The sequence below is a fragment of the Pseudochaenichthys georgianus genome, chromosome 11, assembly GCF_902827115.2.
Source record: "Pseudochaenichthys georgianus chromosome 11, fPseGeo1.2, whole genome shotgun sequence".
Taxonomy (NCBI): domain Eukaryota; kingdom Metazoa; phylum Chordata; class Actinopteri; order Perciformes; family Channichthyidae; genus Pseudochaenichthys; species Pseudochaenichthys georgianus.
The window spans coordinates 2,354,972-2,373,662 of NC_047513.1; the positions used below are offsets into that span (position 1 = coordinate 2,354,972).

Sequence of the window (18,691 nt, forward strand, 5' to 3'; positions counted from 1 at the left end):
TTTGTCAATCTTAAATAATAATTTCCATGTAAAAAAAGTCACAGTTTGTCGTAAAACTGTTGAAATATAAGACTATGAAAAATACGCAACTAGAAAGACTACAAATCCCAGATCCCATTCTGGGTCGCGTAAGTGATGTCATAGGCGATAATGCTCCAAGACCATGTCCAAGACTGGTTGCAGAGCAAAGAAAAGCAAAGAAGAAGAAGAAGATCTCATAACTGATGTATTCCCTCCAATAAATATAAGAGATTGCTCCAATAAATTCACTTTTACAAGATGCCTGTGTGCTTTGTACCAGGTTGGAATCACAAAAGTGATCATACCACTTGCTCGTTCTATCGCTTCCCGTCTGATGAAAGGACCAGGAGTCGTTGGACCAAACATATCAGGCAGGCGCGCCGGATTCATTTTAGAAGTGGGAGGGCCAAAAAAAAGTGTGTGTGTATGGCCCAATCCTAAACCACGCCCTACACCTACAGACTCCCCCTCCGTGACGGAGTGAACTCCGTGGAGTGACACATGAGGCTCCCTCCTGTCAGATGGAGGGAGTAAATACAGCACCAAGCTCTGGGACAAACTCCCCTCTCTCCAGCAGAAACAAGAAATGCCGTAACTGTATGTAGGCCTAACAACGGTTTCAAATCAGCATCTCTTTGACAAAAAATGTAAATGAATAACTTAAATACAACTCCAAACATCTTTAATTGTGTTACTTTTTTGTAAAGCTCTTTTAGTTTTAAACCTGATGTTTATAAGCTTCTTAGTTTTTGCAATAGTCTGTAAATATACACAACTTTATAATAAAATGCACACATTTACCTTTTTCTATCTAGACTAAACACAGGTATGATGATCCTAAGTTAAAAAAATATGAGGTTATCATATCATGAGGTTGTTAACATCGCAATTTATCACTATCGTTTAGTGGTTTTGCAAAGAATTAACCACTCTCTGTTTTTGTACCATTCTGCATTGAAGTACCTTCTCTTTTCTCAAAAATCTACTAGCGGTCTCCTTTTTTCCGATAGTTAGCTGTACAGCTTTACCCGCCTCAATGTCCCGACAACAAACCTCCATGCAGTCGGAACCAGCCTGTTTCGGTTCAACGGCGGCGGTTTTGACAGTTTCTGCGGCCGCAGAGGTGCTGCTTTTGGGTTCATCTGGCTTCGCTGTTTCTATGATTGATGAAGGTCCAGGCTCCGGAGATGTGGATGTCAGGGATGTGACCTTCCAGTTGTTAAATTTAAGTTTAGATTGACTGTATTTAGTTTTCTTCTGCACTGGTTCTTCTGACATGTTTGCATGTGTATATATTATTTATAGGTTAACGGCTGACACCAGAGGCGTCGCCTTGACCTGGAAACATTCGGGGCTTAGCCCAGTGGCGGCGCTACAGTCAAATGTTCTACTGCAAGACTCCCCACACGCACATACACAATTGCGCCATCTAGTGTCACAAACGTATGCCTGCATTAGCTTTGTTGCGGCAATGGATTTCATTTCATTTCAAACCTTTATTTATACAGATAAAATCCCATTGAGATCATTGATCTCTTTTCCAAGGGAGACCTGCTCAAGTAGTTCCACATGAAACATAAAAGCATAAACAGAACAACAAAAGGACATCATCCAGCATCATTTACATAATTATCCACATAAACAGGTACCAATAGCTTCTGATTGACTAGCATCCAACCGAGCTTTAAAAACATTTAGTCGCACCAGATTGTTCAGTTTCCATTTAATTTGCAGACTATTCCAAGACAGAGGAGCTGCATCTAAAAGCTGTCTCCCCTAAGACAGTCCTAGCAGTTGGCACATTTAATAAAACCACAGCATTCGATCTCAGGCAGTAGAGGATTGTGGGAGATTCTCATAGCACGTGAGGATCTCTTGAGGGTAAGGTGCCTGTATTATGTCGGTGGACAAAATGTATGTTTTTATTTTATAAGGACAATAACATACTGTTGTGTTTGTTTAGTTTCATGTTAATTGTTTAATACTCACAGTCACAGCAACATGTTTTTTGTGTGATTGGCTATTTGCAAATGGCGAGCCGTGACTTTTATACATAGGCCCTCTGACCCCCACCCCTTCCCTCGAGTTATTATGTCACAGCAGCGTATACTTCAGCGGAATATCAAAACAATTACAAATTAATAACTCATATTCGAACACCTGAATAATTATTCGAATAGCTGAATAATTTCGAATATTCGATTAATCGTTCCCATCCCTAGTCCGTATGCTTCTTCACCAAAACAAATATTTAATAATATGTTCTTTATAGCATCACACTCCACTGAGAATCAATAAAAAACAACAGTAGAAAAGCGATGGATTGTGTATGAGGGCAGAGGAAAAAAAACAATGAAATGTAAAAGACGGTAAACAAACATTGATCGTCAAAGTATTTTTAGTGCAACGTCATGACAACAGCTACTGAAACTAGAAAATGCATTTCCTGCAGAAAATGCATGCGAATGCTGTAAACTGTGAATATTTGTGGCTGAATTTAGCTGAAAATGCAGAAAAAGCAGAATATTTTATTAGCTGAATGGTAGCTGCTTTTAGCTACAAAAATCAAGTAAGTGTGTGGCTGAACTTAGCGGAGAAATGCAGAAAAGTGAAATGATTTGAATCAAATTGATACAGCTCAAATGCATTGCAAAGACTTCCATGTTAAAAAAAGACTTTAAAAAGCTGAATATTTTGAAAAAGTACAACATATTTTGAAAAAGTTGAAAGTTTCCCATCATGTGCTGAAAAGGCTAAATAGTTTGATATTTGAATGGTTCCTGCAGCTGAAATTAGGCTGAAGGAGTTAAATAAAGATATTAAATGTAAGTAGTAGTGAATGAATGTTTACAAATACCCGTGTGTGTAAACCCAGGGATCAAAGGTTACCATGGTGACGACTTATGACGATTTACCAACTGCAGCACTGAGTCCCATTAAGAATGCATTGAGGATTATATCTGACAATTTTGCCACCTGTTGAAAAACTATGGCTCCTATAAAAAAAATTACCAGACCGTGAGCATCATGGAACCCCAATTAACTGATGTTTGTTTTTTTGGTTTTGTGTGTAAAATGTGGAGATGGGAGCAGTTTGTCTAAAGTGTACTTCTCTCTGCTCTGAAGAAAGATCCGGAAACATTTAACATGGGAATCAATTGGGAGCTAGGTGGACATTTTGTCTCTTCATGCCCTCAAGAGGCATTTTTTTATTTTCCAACCTAGGAGAGGTTTTCCTACGTTTTTCATGAAAAATAAATCTGAGGAGTGTAGGGTTTGGCAATTATAGCAAGTTTAAAACATTTTTTGGGGAGGATTTCAAGCACTCCTGCAATCTGTTTTGAGATCAAAGAACTCTAGACTTAACGAGCTGCTCCATCCACTCTAATGTTAAAATCTGAAAAGGCCTCTACCAAGCGCCAAACTAAGTTAAATATCTCAAAAAGTTCAATTCAATTTTGAATAGCTGAAGGTATTGTGATCATTTTAAAGCTGAAAGTATGTAGAAGGAGTAGCATTTGGCGCAAGGTGTAGGAAAAGAGGATTTGAAGGCATCTCCCATTGACTTCCATGTTAAAAAAAGAGTTTAAAAAGCTGAATATTTCAAAAAGTATAACATTTTTTAAAAGTTGAAGGTTTCCCATCGATTCCTGAAAAGGCTGAATAGTTTAATATTTGAATGGTTTCTGTAGCTGAAAATAAGCTGAAGTTATGGAGAGTCAAAGTATGGGCTGAAATAATCAGAGGAAGAATAAAGATTTGAAGTACTATAGTGGAATGCTGTAAACAGCATTCGCACTAATAAATTATCAGTAATGTATGGAACATGTTACACTGCATGGAAGGATAACCAAGAAAGATTACTGTGACAATTAGTTAAACAGAAAACGGTATGGAACTTTAGCATTTCAAACATTTTGCAGACTTTCCATGGATATGGGAACCCTTGAAGAGTCTCCAGCTCTTGGCTCTGCCTCTCAGTTCTCCTCACTCTGAGTCTGATGAAGCTGTGAGGACTGACGCCCAACACATTTATGTGTATTGACCTGATAACGCCAGGGAAATTTGCGGTTACAAAATGAGCAGCTAAAGAGAGTCTCTCCTGTGTGAGTTCTCATGTGTCTCCTGAGGTCAGCCTTGCTTCTGTAGGTTTTCGCACAAACTGAGCAGCTGAAGGGTTTCTCTCCTGTGTGAGTTATCATGTGTCTTGTCAGATTTCCACTTTCAATGAAAGCTTTACCACATACTGAGCAATTGTATGGTTTCTCTCCAGTGTGGATTCTAATGTGTTTCTGTAAACTTCCGCTCTGTGTAAAAGATTTCTCACAGAACGCGCAGCTGAATGGTTTCTCTCCTGTGTGAGTTCTCATGTGTGTATTCAGATGCGTTTCCTTTCCAAATCTTTTCCCACACTCTGCACATCCAAATGGTTTCTTGTCCTCAGTGCCTGGTAGTAAATGTCTCTCTGGATCCGAGTCCCTGGCTGGTTCTGGTTCTCCACAGTCCTCTCCATCAGCTTCTGCTTCCATGTGTTCAGTTTGTCTTTGATGAAGCTGTGAGGACTGAGGTTTCTCTTCATCATATTCACTCTTCACAGGGACAGGAGTGAAGGTGAACTTGGTGATATCTGCTTCATTCAGCCCTTGAAGCTGCTCTCCCTCCTGACTGCTCCAGGGTTCCTCCTGTTCCTGTTTTATGTGTGGGGGGGGCTCTGGGTTTTCCTGGCCTTCCTGCTGCTCAGGAGGAACCTCTTCATTAACCACCAACAGCTGCTGGACATCTGCAGCAAACAGGAAACACGCAGAGGGAAAGTGATATGAGAGTGAAATATAGACTGACGTCTCATACATCTTTCCATGTTAAAACGTATACATTAATCATTAATATCGTTTGAACAGTTCGAAATCAGCTCCACCTAAACAAACTACCAATTCATTCTTTAACAATAATGCATGTGCAATAATACTTTGGTTGTATAATCTATTACAGTATGACATTTACAGGGGACATTTTTGTACTTCTGTACAAAAGCTTTCATATCCTTTCAGGTAGGGGCAAAATGGCCACCGGGAGCACCGGGACATTTCCCAGGGGCCTGAAGGTTGGTCAGGCCTGCCAGCCGAGGGTCAAGTGTGACCTGTGACCAGCAGCTAATGGGAATAAGTTGACGGGCCTATTAAAACAGGCACAGTTTCAAAATGACATCCTCATGTCTATCACAAACTACGCTGCGTATCATTGATAACATGTAAGGTAGCGATGATCACAAGAAAGGGAAGGTAGAGTAGAGAAGGAGAGTGTTAAAGAGTCCTTGTCACAGACAACATGTGTAGTTGATTTTCACTTTTCTCTAGTAGGATTGCAAGGAAATGGTAAATAAAAATAGCACTTCTATTTGTGTGTGTATCAACACACACACACACACACAATAGATATACACAGTGGGGCAAAAAAGTATTTAGTCAGCCACCAATTGTGCAAGTGCTCCCACTTAAAAAGATGAGGTCCTAGGTATACCGCAACGATGAGACAAAATTAGAAGAAAGAAAAAAAAAAAGAAAAAAAAAAAAAATCCAGAAAATCACATTGTCTGATTTTTAAAGAATTTATTTGCAAATTATGGTGGAAAATAAGTATTTGGTCAATAACAAAAGTTAATCTCAATACATTGTTATATACCCTTTGTTGGCAATGACAGAGGTCAAGCGTTTTATGTAAGTCTTCACAAGGTTTTCACACACTGTTGCTGGTATTTTGGCCCATTCCTCCATGCAGATCTCCTCTAGAGCAGTGATGTTTTCGGGCTGTCGCTGGGCAACACGGACGTTCAAGTCCCTCCAAAGATTTTCTATGGGGTTGAGATCTGGAGACTGGCTAGGCCACTCCAGGACCTTGAAATGCTTCTTACGAAGCCACTCCTTTGTTGCCCGGGCGGTGTGTTTGGGATCATTGTCATGCTGAAAGACCCAGCCACGTTTCATCTTCAATGCCCTTGCTGATGGAAGAAGGTTGTCACTCAAAGTCTCACGATACATGGCCCCATTCCTTCTTTCCTTTACACCAGGGGTGCCCAACCTTTTTTGAACCGAGAGCTACTTTTGAAGTTGCCAGTCTGCCGAGATCTACCAGTACAAATAGAGAGGCGTAGCCATTACTGACAGCCTACTGCCAGGTAAATACACACTTCTACTTGTATAAAACTGACCTTTGTACGATTAATACTTCAGATCCTTTATCTTACCTCTTTCTAATCTACACACATACAAGTATTTAACTGAAGTTACACAACAGTGTTGTTGATACAGAGTTGGAGTTTATTCACACGTCACACTACAGTGGGTAATGTCTTCAAGAAACATTGAACAGTGCTGCCACATATGACACAGGAAAAAAAGAAAAGACTCTGAACCCTTTCTTTGCCATTATATAAAAATAGTGTTGCTACAAAAGTATAAATTAGGCTTACTAATAAGACAACTCAGATCTGAAGCTACACAGGAATCTGCTGTAACAGTGCAATAAAAAAGACAAAATTAATAGAATCAAACCCTTTTTTTGTTGCATTTTAGTAGATTATAAAAAGAAATGCCTTTAAAATACGATGCAAGCAACACTAGTTTCTTAACCTGAATTGATAATAGACTAATCAATTTAAGTTTGCATTCTTATACCATTTTGTACAATAATTATAATGAATAAGTTCAAACAAACTCAAACTTACAGCTGATTAATAACGGTATCTAACTTGAGTTTTTATCATATCAAAAACCTGTTGAAATGCGACTGTTATTTTTATTACGCATCGACAGCCTCCAGGAATGCTTCTTTCACAACTTCACCGTCTTTGAAAGACTTCATGTGTTTCGCAAGAACGTGACTGACACGATAAGATGCTCTGGTAGCAGCCTTGCTCTTGTTGTTGGGCCTGGTGAAAATGGACTGCTGTGCATTCAGCTGTCCTCTCAGGCCACTCCCCTTTTGGAGCGTAGGGCCGAATCAGGAGGGAATTGTGTCTCGTAGCGTTCGTGCACTGTTTGGAAATGCCGCTCCTAAATTACCCTTCTTCGATAAAGCCACGCTCGCATTGCAGATGAGACAGATGGACTTTGAATTGGAATAGATATAAAAATAATCATCCTCCCACTCGAGTGAAAATTATATATGTTTTGCTTCTGCCATAATTGCGGTCTTGTGTGTGTGCGGACTGTCACTCCTGGTGTTGACATGGTGTTGACACGGACAACGTTAGCGAACTAGTGCACTGCCCACCAGCCACGCCCCGACACATGGGGTCACGCCGGCCAATCACAAAGATTTGATGCGTTCAAGCGCATTATTCTGGCACAGGAAGATTATGTTACAGGACATTAACGATAAAACAGAATATTGTTGTTCTATTTTTAGACACATCTCGCGATCGACTGGGAATCTCCCCGCGATCGACCGGTTGGGCACCCCTGCTTTACACGGATCAGTCGTCCTGGTCCCTTTGCAGAAAAACAGCCCCAAAGCATGATGTTTCCACCCCCATGTTTCACAGTAGGTATGGTGTTCTTTGGATGCAACTCAGCATTCTTTCTCCTCCAAACACGTCTAGTTGAGTTTTTCCCAAAAAGTTCTATTTTGGTTTCATCTGACCATATGACATTCTCCCAATCCTCTTCTGGATCATCTAAATGCTCTCTAGCAAACTTCAGACGGGCCTGGACATGTACTGGCTTAAGCAGGGGGACACGTCTGGCACTGCAGGATTTGAGTCCCTGGCGGCGTAGTGTGTTACTGATGGTAGCCTTTGTTACTTTGGTCCCAGCTCTCTGCAGATCATTGACTAGGTCCCCCCGTGTGGTTCTGGGATTTTTGCTCACCGTTCTTGTGATCATTTTGACCCCACAAAGTGAGATCTTGCGTGGAGCTCCAGATCGAGGAAGATTATCAGTGGTCTTGTATGTCTTCCATTTTCTAATAATTGCTCCCACAGTTGATTTCTTCACACCAAGCTGCTTACCTATTGCAGATGCAGTCTTTCCAGCCTGGTGCAGGTCTATAATTTTGTTTCTGGTGTCCTTTGATAGCTCTTTGGTCTTGGCCATAGTGGAGTTTGGAGTGTGACTGTTTGAGGTTGTGGAAAGGTGTCTTTTATACTGATAACAAGTTCAAACAAGTGCCATTAATACAGTTAACAAGTGGAGGACAGAGGAGGCTCTTAAAGAAGAAGTTACAGGTCTGTGAGAGGCAGAAATCTTGTTTGTTAATGTGTTAGTGTGATCCAAGATGGCGCCAGTGTGTATGGCCTGCCGTCTGCCGATGCTTACGCTGTGTGTTTTTGTACTGTTTTTGTCATGCTTAATGCAAAATGTCAACTCTCTACTGGTGTACGATCGCCAAACACTGCTGGACCTTCGGTTTTCTGCCATTAATCCAGCAAAGTCTACTCGTGGTGGAGATAAAACGCTGCCTCCGTTTTTATCAGGGGGACCAGTTTACCTGTGCCGCACCCCTGCTCCACCTACCCGCTGTAAACGCCACCGCCGCCGGGGAAAACGCAGTGGTCGACTGGTGAGAATGAAGGCTTTTTCAGCTCATCGCTTCCTGGACCCTGTCGACGCCTGGCTGGTACCTGTCGTCGACCCGAATAAGGCATTCCTGCACCGCGGGACCTGCTCCCATCGTCCCCGTTGCCGTGGGGTTAATCCGCATAACCTGAGGTCTCTGTCGGGTTCCCCGGTCCTCTAACGCCGCCAATCTGCCAGGTTTGGCCTGGTCAATGCAAGATCGCTAACAAACAAGACTTTTGTCCTAAAGGATTTCTTCATTTCCAAGGGCTTGGATTTCGTCTTCGTGACTGAGACATGGCTCAGTATTGGTGAGTCCAGCGCGTTTACCAAACTTGTACCGCAGCATTGCTGTTATTTTGACTCTCCGCGGACGTCAGGCCGAGGTGGAGGTAAAGCAACTGTTCTTAAGAGTGACTATAAATGCCAGCAGCTTTCACTGACATTCTCACCCGGCAGCATTGAACTGAGCGTGTTCGAGCTTGGTCGCTCTCATACAGTGCTGTGTGCTGTGGTCTACAGATCTCCCAAATACAATAAGGGATTTTTTAACGATTTCTCTGACTTCTTGGCTGAAATTATGCCAAAATATGATCGTGTACTTATTGTTGGGGATTTTAATATTCATGTGTGTTGCCCCGACAAAGCTATGGCAAAGGACTTTTTAGACCTTGTTGATTCCTTTAATCTTGTGCAGTCTGTGTCTGGCCCAACGCAGGAACGCGGGGACACACTTGATCTTGTTTTATCTTATGGTTTGCCTGTTCTTAACCTGGAGATTTGTGACGCCTTTTTCTCTGATCATATGCCTGTATTATTTGATGTGAGTCTTGCTTGTAAAACGGTTAAACCGTGCGCTGCTCCTCGGCGCGCTCGCATTAATAACCCCTCCACTGCTAGTCAGTTGCCTTTAAACAGAACTGTGTGAATCGGGAACCTATGTCACCTGAAACGGATGAGCTTAGCTCATGGTTTCACTCTACTTGCAAAGCTGCCATAGACACTGTTGCTCCTTTAAAAACCAGGCAACCGAAAACTAAATCTCAGCCTTGGTTAAATGACACGACTCGGGCTGTCCGACAGGATTGCCGTAGAGCTGAGCGTAAATGGAAAAAGGACAAACTGCAAGTTTCATTTGAAATGTTGAGGGAGTGTTGGCGTTTCTATCAGATCACTGTGAAGGAGGCAAAAAGCAAACTTTTATCTGACATCTGTCTGTAAAATCGTCATAAGCCACGCGTTCTGTTCCAGACTATTGATGTGGTCCTTAATGCCCCCCAGAATAGCTCTATGGAGACCTCTACCGCGGTCTGTGAAGATTTTCTTCACTTTTTCATTAATATGGTAAACTCCACTAGAGCTCAAATCTCTGCTCCTGCAATTGACCCCTCAGTTCCTGCACCGTGTTCTGCTGTCTTTAATCAGTTTGAGCATGTAGCTCGGTTGGATGCTACTCAATCGGAAGCTATTGGTACCTGTTTATGTGGATCATTTTGTAAATGATGCTGTATGATGTCCTTTTGTTGTTCTATTTATGTTTTTATGTTTCATGTGGAACTACTTGAGCAGGTCTCCCTTGGAAAAGAGATCAATGATCTCAATTGTATTTTATCTGTATAAATAAAGGTTTGAAATGAAATGAAATGAGCTCTGTCTTTTGTACAGGAGATTGTTTCCAAGTTAAAGCCCTCTGGTTCTCCAAATGACCCTGTCGCGTCTCGACTTCTTAAAGAGGTTTTCCCCACTGTTGGACCATCTGTGCTGGCGGTTTTAAACAGCAGCCTGCTCTCAGGGAAGGTCCCCGAAAACCTGAAGCATGCAGTAGTGCAACGTCGTATTAAAAAAAACCAGCCTGAATCCCACAGTTCTGGCTAATTTTAGGCCCATTTCCAAAATGCCTTTTATGTCAAAGATCCTGGAGAAGATTGTCTACAGTCAAATTATGTTTTTTCTGGAAGAGAACAACATACTGGAGGTTTTCCAATCCGGTTTTAAAACTATGCACAGCACTGAAACAGCGCTTTTAAGAGTCTTTAATGACATCCTTTTATCTACTGACTCTGGGGACTGCGTTGTGCTTCTACTTATTGATTTAACTGCTGCTTTCGATAGAGTCGACCATGACATCCTGATCTCCCGCTTGGAAAAGTGGGTGGGCATTGAGGGAAAAGCCCTGGAATGGTTCAGGTCATATTTGAAGGACAGAACTTTCTCTGTCAGCCTTGGTGACTCCGAGTCATCCTCTGCTCCACTCCTGTATGGGGTCCCACAGGGCTCAGTATTAGGCCCCCTGCTATTCTCCCTCTATTTGCTCCCTCTTGGGTCCATTTTTTAGAAAGCACGGTATTGCATTCCACTCCTATGCTGACGATAGCCAGATTTATGTCCCTCTAACAAAGAAGGAGGGTTACTTAATTAGCCCACTGCTAAAGTGCCTATATGACATAAAGGCCTGGATGGCGTGCAATTTCCTTAAACTCAATGAAGGAAAAACCGAAGTAATGGTTTTTGGTAGGACCACTGACACCACTTCTGTAGACCTGGGTCCCTTGCATCAGTACACCAAGCCCACCGTTACGAACCTTGGTATTAAAATGGACCATGAACTCAAACTTGAGTCAGATTAAGTCGGTGGTAAAAACGAGCTTTTATCACCTGAGGCAGCTAGCGAAAGTAAAACCTTTTCTTTCCAGACAGCAGTTTGAGACAGTAATCCATGCCTTTGTCACCACCCGGCTGGACTATTGTAACTCTCTACATGGGGGTCAGTGGGTCCTCGCTCGCACGACTGCAGCGGGTGCAAAATGCTGCAGCAAGGCTCTTAACTGGCACACGGAAGTTTGACCACATTTCCCCTGTTTTAGCTTCTCTCCACTGGCTGCCAATTTATTTTAGGATCCATTTTTAAATTATTTTATTTACTTTTAAATCCCTAAATGGCATGACCCCACCATACCTTGCTGAGCTGCTACAGCATTACACGCCGAACCGCCCTCTCAGGTCAGCGGACCAACTGCTCCTGAATGTGCCTAAAACCAGGTAAAAGCTCAGAGGGGACCCTTGCTTCTCTGTAGCGGCTCCCAAACTGTGGAACGCTCTGCCCCTGGAGATCAGACAGGCCTCCACACTGCCTGCTTTTAAATCGCTTCTTAAAACCCACCTCTTCTCCTTAGCGTTTTAACACTTGGCGTTTCAACATCTTTTAGAGTGTTGCTTTTTTTGCATTTAAATTGTTTTTACTTGTACTTGTTTTATGGTGTGTGAGCTGAGCTGTGTTTTATCTATTTTCCTGTACAGCACTTTGGTCTGGAGGTTTAAAGTGCTTTATAAATAAAGTTGTATTGTATTGTTTGTAGGTGACCAAATACTTATTTTACCGAGGAATTTACCAATTCATTCATTCAAAATTCTACAATGTGATTTCCTGGATTCTTTCCCCCCATTCTGTCTCTCATAGTTGAAGTGTACCTAGAATGAAAATTACAGGCCTTTCATCTTTTTAAGTGGGAGAACTAGCACAATTGGTGGCTGACTAAATACTTGTTTGCCCCACTGTATGTTAAGGGTGTAACGGTTCACAAAAATTTCGGTTCGGTACGTACCTCGGTTTTTAGGTCACGGTTCGGTTCGGTACAGCAGGAAAAATTATCACAAAACATAACATTTTTTTTTTTTTTTTTTTTTATTAAACTGTGAATAATGTATTCACTCAAATAAATACAAAATATAATAAAATAAACATTAAGGTGCAGCATTTCGATGAACTGAAATAATCTGTATTTGAACTGTACTAGTACCTAAGCAGCCAGTTTGACATTATGACTTGCTTGTCATTGTATTTTCATGTTTTTTTAAAGAAAAATGTACTTGTCCACATTGCTTGCTGAAATGGCAGATCTGCTGGCACTAACAATGTCTCCTGCTGTGGAGAACACCCTCTCTAGGGACAGAGGTAGTAGCAGATACAGCCAGGTAGCGCTTTGCTAACATGGCAACATAAGGATATTTGCCGTTTGTAATAGCTTTGGCTCGGTCTGAAGTTTTTGCGAGTGGTGGAGGCTTAAATGCTAGTGAACACGTCTTTTTATCAGATTGAAAGCTACGGTGAGACGATCTCCCTAGAAGCTCTGTAAAGGTACGTGTTGTGATGACTGTATTTGCTTCGCGAGTCCGGATCACTCAGTGATGATACTATATACCTATATAATCTGTGGAGTCTCAGCTTTAATCGGATATATTGTATGTGCAGCTACGATAAGTAATAAGGGTACTTTTATCTTGAGTTCTGTGCCAATGTCCGTTAGCATTTTTCGCTCAGGGGTCATTTAGATGCTTCTTATGAGACTTGTGTTTTGTTTTGGTAAACATGGTTTGTATCGTCAGTTAGCTGAGATTATTTCCGTTAATCTGGTATAACACATTAATAGGTTCTTAAATATGAAGATCCCCTGAGACACAGTATCGTGAAAACAATTTTTTTTACATTACTTTTTTTATGAATTGAACAACAGAAAAATAATCGCCCGATTAATCGTTTTCAAAATAATTGTTTCCCCCCAGCACTAGTATACAGATATCGAGAATACAGATGTGTCAACAAAAGTTCACTGGAGAAAGAATATAGAAGAGACAACAGATTACCGGTATTACCTGTTACAGGGTATATGCAGGAATCCTGAAGTCAAATTTAATACCTTTTAAGACCTTTTTTAAGACCCTTTCCATACATGTTAAGACCTCACACCTACGCAATGATTACATTCAGGCATACTGTAGAATGCAAGCTCTTTGGACAATTTATATACTTATTAAAAACAAGCTACAAAATGTAATACAATAAAGTACAATGGGAGCCAGAGCCTTTTCTTATCAAGCTCCACATTTGTGGAATCAGCTTCCAGTTTGTGTTCGGGCGGCAGACACCCTATCCGTTTTTAAGAGTGCGCTTAAGACCTTCCTTTTTGATAAAGCTTATAGTTAGGGCTGATTAGATTCAGCCCCTAGTTTTGCTGATATAGGCTTAGTTTGTCGGGGGACATCTTACTTCTTCCTTCTCTCTGTCTGTACCTGTGTACTCTCATGTTCCCATTAACCCAGCTTCCCCAAATGTCTTTCTTTTTGGTGTCTATATACGCTGGGATCCGGAGTCATGGATGATCCTGCGGTCCTGTGTCCTGGATCGCGAGCGCTGGATCGCGAGTCGTGGCTGTGGTCCTGGATCATAGGTCCTGGATGGATATCCTCGTGGATTCATGTTCCCATTATACACACATGCATTTCCAAACATTTGGACTACCTATGTTGCAAATGTATTATCTTTTCAATTTACACACGGCATCTATTGCACGTCTGTCCGTCCTGGGAGAGGGATCTCTCCTCTGTTGCTCTCCCTGAGGTTTCTCCCATTTTTCCCTTTAAACTGGGTTTTCTTTGGAAGTTTTTCCTTGTACGATGTGAGGGTCTAAGGACAGAGGGTGTCGTATTCTCATACTGATATTCTGTACACACTGTGAAGACCACTGAGACAAATGTAACATTTGTGATATTGGGCTATATAAATAAACATTGATTGATTGATTGATTGATTGATTGATTGATTGATTGATTGATTGATTGATTGATTGATAATACATTGGAAGATGCTGTTTAATACTTTTTAATAAAACACTGCTCCGGAAGGTTGGAGATCTGCTCCTCACCATCGACCCTTCCCCTGAGGTTCGCAGCCTGGGCGTCACTCTGGACTCTAGCCTTGCCTTCAACTCCCACATCAGGTCTACTGTCAAAACCGCTTTCTTTCACCTACGAAACATCTCCAGACTCCGGCCCTCTCTCCCCGACCCCGTTGCAGAAACATTAATTCATACCTTCATCTCCTCTCGTCTGGACTACTGCAATGGAGTTCTGTTCGGGGTCACCAGCAAAGCCCTGGACAAGCTCCAGTACGTCCAGAACTCTGCAGCCAGGCTCCTCACCCACACTAAGCCCTGGCAACACATCACCCCTACCCTCATCCACCTTCACTGGCTCCCGGTCAAGTCACGCATCCAGTACAGACTCCTCCTGCTAACCTACACATTTCTCCACTCCCTAGCCCCTCCATACATCTCTGACCTCCTTCAGCCCTACACCCCCTCTCGTCACCTGCGGTCCTCTGACAAAGGGCTGCTCTCCATCCAGCGCTCCAAGCTGAAAACATTTGGCAACAGAGCCTTCAGTGTCGCAGCCCCCCCCCTCTGGAATTCTCTCCCCTCTGCAATCAGGAGTGCAGACACTCTGGACACCTTCAAAAAACACCTCAAACACCATCTGTTCACTCAGGCCTTTGGCCTCAACTAATTTACAGTCACTTATTTCCTGCTATTGCTCTGTATGTTTATTATTACCTTTTGTTTTGTTACTTCCCATTGTAAAGCGTCCTTGGGTTTCGTGAAAGGCGCTATATAAATTGAAATTATTATTATTATTATTAATAGCCTTAATTTTCGCTAAATTGATTTATCAACTTTTAATACTTTTTAAGACCCCGCGGACACCCTGTGTTATCGGCAGTACAAATAAAAACATGATTTACTTACTAAAATAAGTCATATTATAATATTTAAAACTTTATTTCAGTAAAAGTACAGTAAAGTATTAGCATACAAATATACTTGAAGTAGAGCTGGGAGATGATTAACCCTATGGAGTCGGTGGACTCGCCGGCGCGTCAAGGTGTGCATAACTTATGTAATTATTCATATATTTTCAATTATAAGGAGTAGAAATATGATTCAGATAACGACGGAATCGCTGGAAGTGTAGCTTTCCAGCGGTACCTCCTGTGAGACTGTAAACAGGGCACAGCAGCCAATCGGGCTGCTTGAAGCAGCCTGACTTGGCGTTACACTGTGTGGGATTGGTGGATTGGTGTGTCAGTCAAGGAAATCTCGGCCGGCAGCCATGTTGGTCTGAAATGACCAACATGACTCGAGAAATCACTAAGAACCTACCCACCAAGAAAAAAAACATAAACCACGTGTCTCCCATCAGTTTACGCCTGTGAGGAAGAGAGAGAGACAGAGAAAATGGCTAAAAAAAACTTTTCAGTTGCAGACTTCGCTAGAGATTTTTTTCGCTAGCAGCAGTGAAGGTAGAGCCTCAGAACATGAAGTTAACACACCAGCTAAAATCTTGCCTAGGGCAGCAAATTGGTCAGGGCCGGCCCTGTGTGTGTCTGTGGTTGTATACTGGATGTAAAGTAACTGGAAATACCTGTGTGAGAGAGAGAGACCACCTCCCAAACTTTCTTTTTAGTTGTGCATTGTTATTTGTGCTCGAGCAACATTTTAATTGAACTTTATTTCAATGTCTCGTGGAGGTCTTGTAGAGCACACGTGACCCCCCACCTACACAGCAGCCCATGCACCATCACCCCCACCTACACAGCAGCCAGCCCCACTGTCTTGGAAGACAGACAAATACCTTGACACTGTCTTGACATTTATAATGAATAGTTGGTTGAAAGTTCTGATGTTCAATATTGTAAATAGTGAGATTTTCCAGTTTCTTATATTTGTATAAATAGTTGGTTGAAAAAAAACATTTATAATAAATTGTTGGTTAAGAAAAAAAAATGTTAATGCTCAATTTGTATTTGTACACATCACATGAACCTCGGTATGTAATATGAAGTCATTATTCAGTCCTAACGTATCTCAGTCCCTGCTGTGGTGAAAGTAGAGTGATAAACACCTATTCTACTCAAAATTCGAATTACATTTTTTTTTCTTTAGACATGAATTACACATTTATATACAGTGTAATTCAAATATGTCACTACTTGTGTGATCCTAAGACTTTGGTAACCAAATCTAAAACACCAACACAATTGGAGTTTTGAAGATTTCCAAAAATCGGATGTCAAATCTTAAGCTTTAGAGCTAATCGTCTCATCACACAGTGCTCTAAGGTGGGCGAGTGACTTGCATTGCTAGCAAGACCAGAGACTGTCCTGAATATTTTGATACGTAACACATGTGGTGCCATGATATAAGAAGTACATTTAAAAGTTCATTTAAGGAGACATCTAAAAATCGAGAAAATACCCTTAGACTCCAGAGGGTTAAACATAATAATGTACAACTTTTAAAACGCTACACCTACACAGTAGTCAGTTCTACTCGTGCAATAACATTACAGAACTGCTAGCTTGAAACCGGCTACTAGCTCTTTATAAATGAATGTGGGTTCATGTTGGTCTGTTCTTTAAACTCAGACAGTGATCCCCTTTAGCTAAAGCTGTGTATGGAGAATGTAGTTAACGTTAGCTCAGCACGGACAGCAGTAGCCGTCAACATTTTCCATCACAAGCTAGCTGCCAACGGGATGTGTGGAGGGTTTAGCTAACGTAAATTAGCACGGATATCATTGGTAGTAAACATGCTTCCGGTATGAGCTAGCTGCTAACAGGCTGTATGTGGAAGGAGAAGCTATCTCATTATAGGCTGTGTTTGGAGGGTGTAGCTAATGTTATCTTACCACAGATATATAGCTGCTAACAGGCTGTGTGTGGGGGGTTATGCTAACGTTAGCTTAGCACGGAGGGCATTATCACTTAACATGTTTCCAACAGGAGACAGAAACGTACCTGCTTCTGTCTGCAGATGTACTTCATTTCTTGAATCCAACTCGCACAGTTTCCGGTGTCGGAGGTCCATCTCCTCTTCATACTCGGTTATTGTTCTTTCAAAGTGCTCAAATATGTCCTCGACAGCCGCAGTGAGACGCTGGTTGATATACTGCTTTAGACTCTGAAGTCTGGACATCTTTCACACGCAGAGGAATACTGTCGCTTCTTCTGCTGCTGTTATTCAATGTTTGAAGCTTTTACTTCTGCTTGCCGCTGCACAATTGTGACTGTGGCTGCATGTCACTTCTCTTAAATGCAATCCTTCCGTCCCTCATTGGAGAAGGGTCCAGCTGCAGCTGCAGCCGCAGCCAGTCGGTGGAGGTTGAACCTGTAGGAAGCTGTACTTCCAAATATGGTCAGAAGAGAGCGCGCCTAGCACGTGATACGCTGACGCAAGGATACTTAATAGTCCAGCAGCAAGTCCTCAAAAAAAGCGTTAGTTTTCGAGATACCCCTACCCGAGGTAGAACAAATTATCTTTAGGGTCTCCCATTAATGAAATTGATTGTTGTCATTTTTTTTTTTTTTTTGTACCCCAATCCCTGAAAAAGAGCCAAATTAGACCAGGCCGAATATGGGAAAGGTGACAAAAAAGCCCATAACTTGAGAATGGCCAATATTTTCCTCTTCAGATTTGCTGAGGTATGAACCAGGTGGCTGTCCTACATCAAATAGTCAGACAATTATTTAACTAAAAAAATACTGAATTATAGTCCTGTAGACTTAGCTTTAGTTTAGACGGAAATTGTGCTTTTGGTGATAGGAAAATAGGACTCAATCACTTTTCTCTCATATATCAGAAAAACAGAAATCCATAAAAAATATACCATTACTGAATTGTCTAGGGTGCTATTTAACACTAACCAGTAGTTGTATGGAAATATCTGGTACAGTTCTATTGCAAATGAAATTGCTTTAGACATAGGCCTACCTCTTCTCTGATACAGTCAAATTCCGAATGGGGGATAAGTGGCACAATAGCAAAGTTAAGAATGCTCACTCTGATGGTCATTATATTTGGAGAGGGAAATACCAGGTGGCTGAACTACATCACCAAATAGTCAGAATAAGAGTCACCCAATACAATAAAGTGTATTATTTCTAAATTGCAAGCCTCTAAAACATAGTTGTAAATAGTACAGGTTTTATTGAAACTGGAACCTTAAGACCTGTTAAGCCTCAAAGTCCCCCTCAGCGGGCACTTCTTTTTTTTTCATGACACTGTGTCTCAGGGGATCTTAATATTTAAGAACCTATTAATGTGTTATACCAGATGAACGGGAATAATCTTAGCTACATGACGATACAAACCATTTTTACCAAAACAAAACACAAGTCTCATAAGAAGCATCTAATGCAACAAAAAAAGGGTTTGATTCTATTAATTTTGTCTTTTTATTGCCCTTATGGCAGCAGATTCCTGTGTAGCTTCAGATCTGAGTTGTCT

The 18,691-nt window shown here is 41.5% G+C and overlaps 1 protein-coding gene across 1 annotated transcript; it reads right to left on the reverse strand.

Moving 5' to 3' along the window:
• Positions 1–1,128: 1,128 nt before the first annotated feature.
• Positions 1,129–17,550, reverse strand: LOC117455293 (zinc finger protein 177-like). The gene is made up of 2 exons (XM_034094736.2): positions 17,203–17,550; positions 1,129–4,801 (listed from the first exon to the last, which is right to left on the reverse strand). Exons 1-2 carry the CDS (start codon positions 17,378–17,380, stop codon positions 3,999–4,001), a joined length of 981 nt encoding a protein of 326 aa, XP_033950627.1. The 5' UTR covers positions 17,381–17,550; the 3' UTR covers positions 1,129–3,998.
• Positions 17,551–18,691: the final 1,141 nt, after the last annotated feature.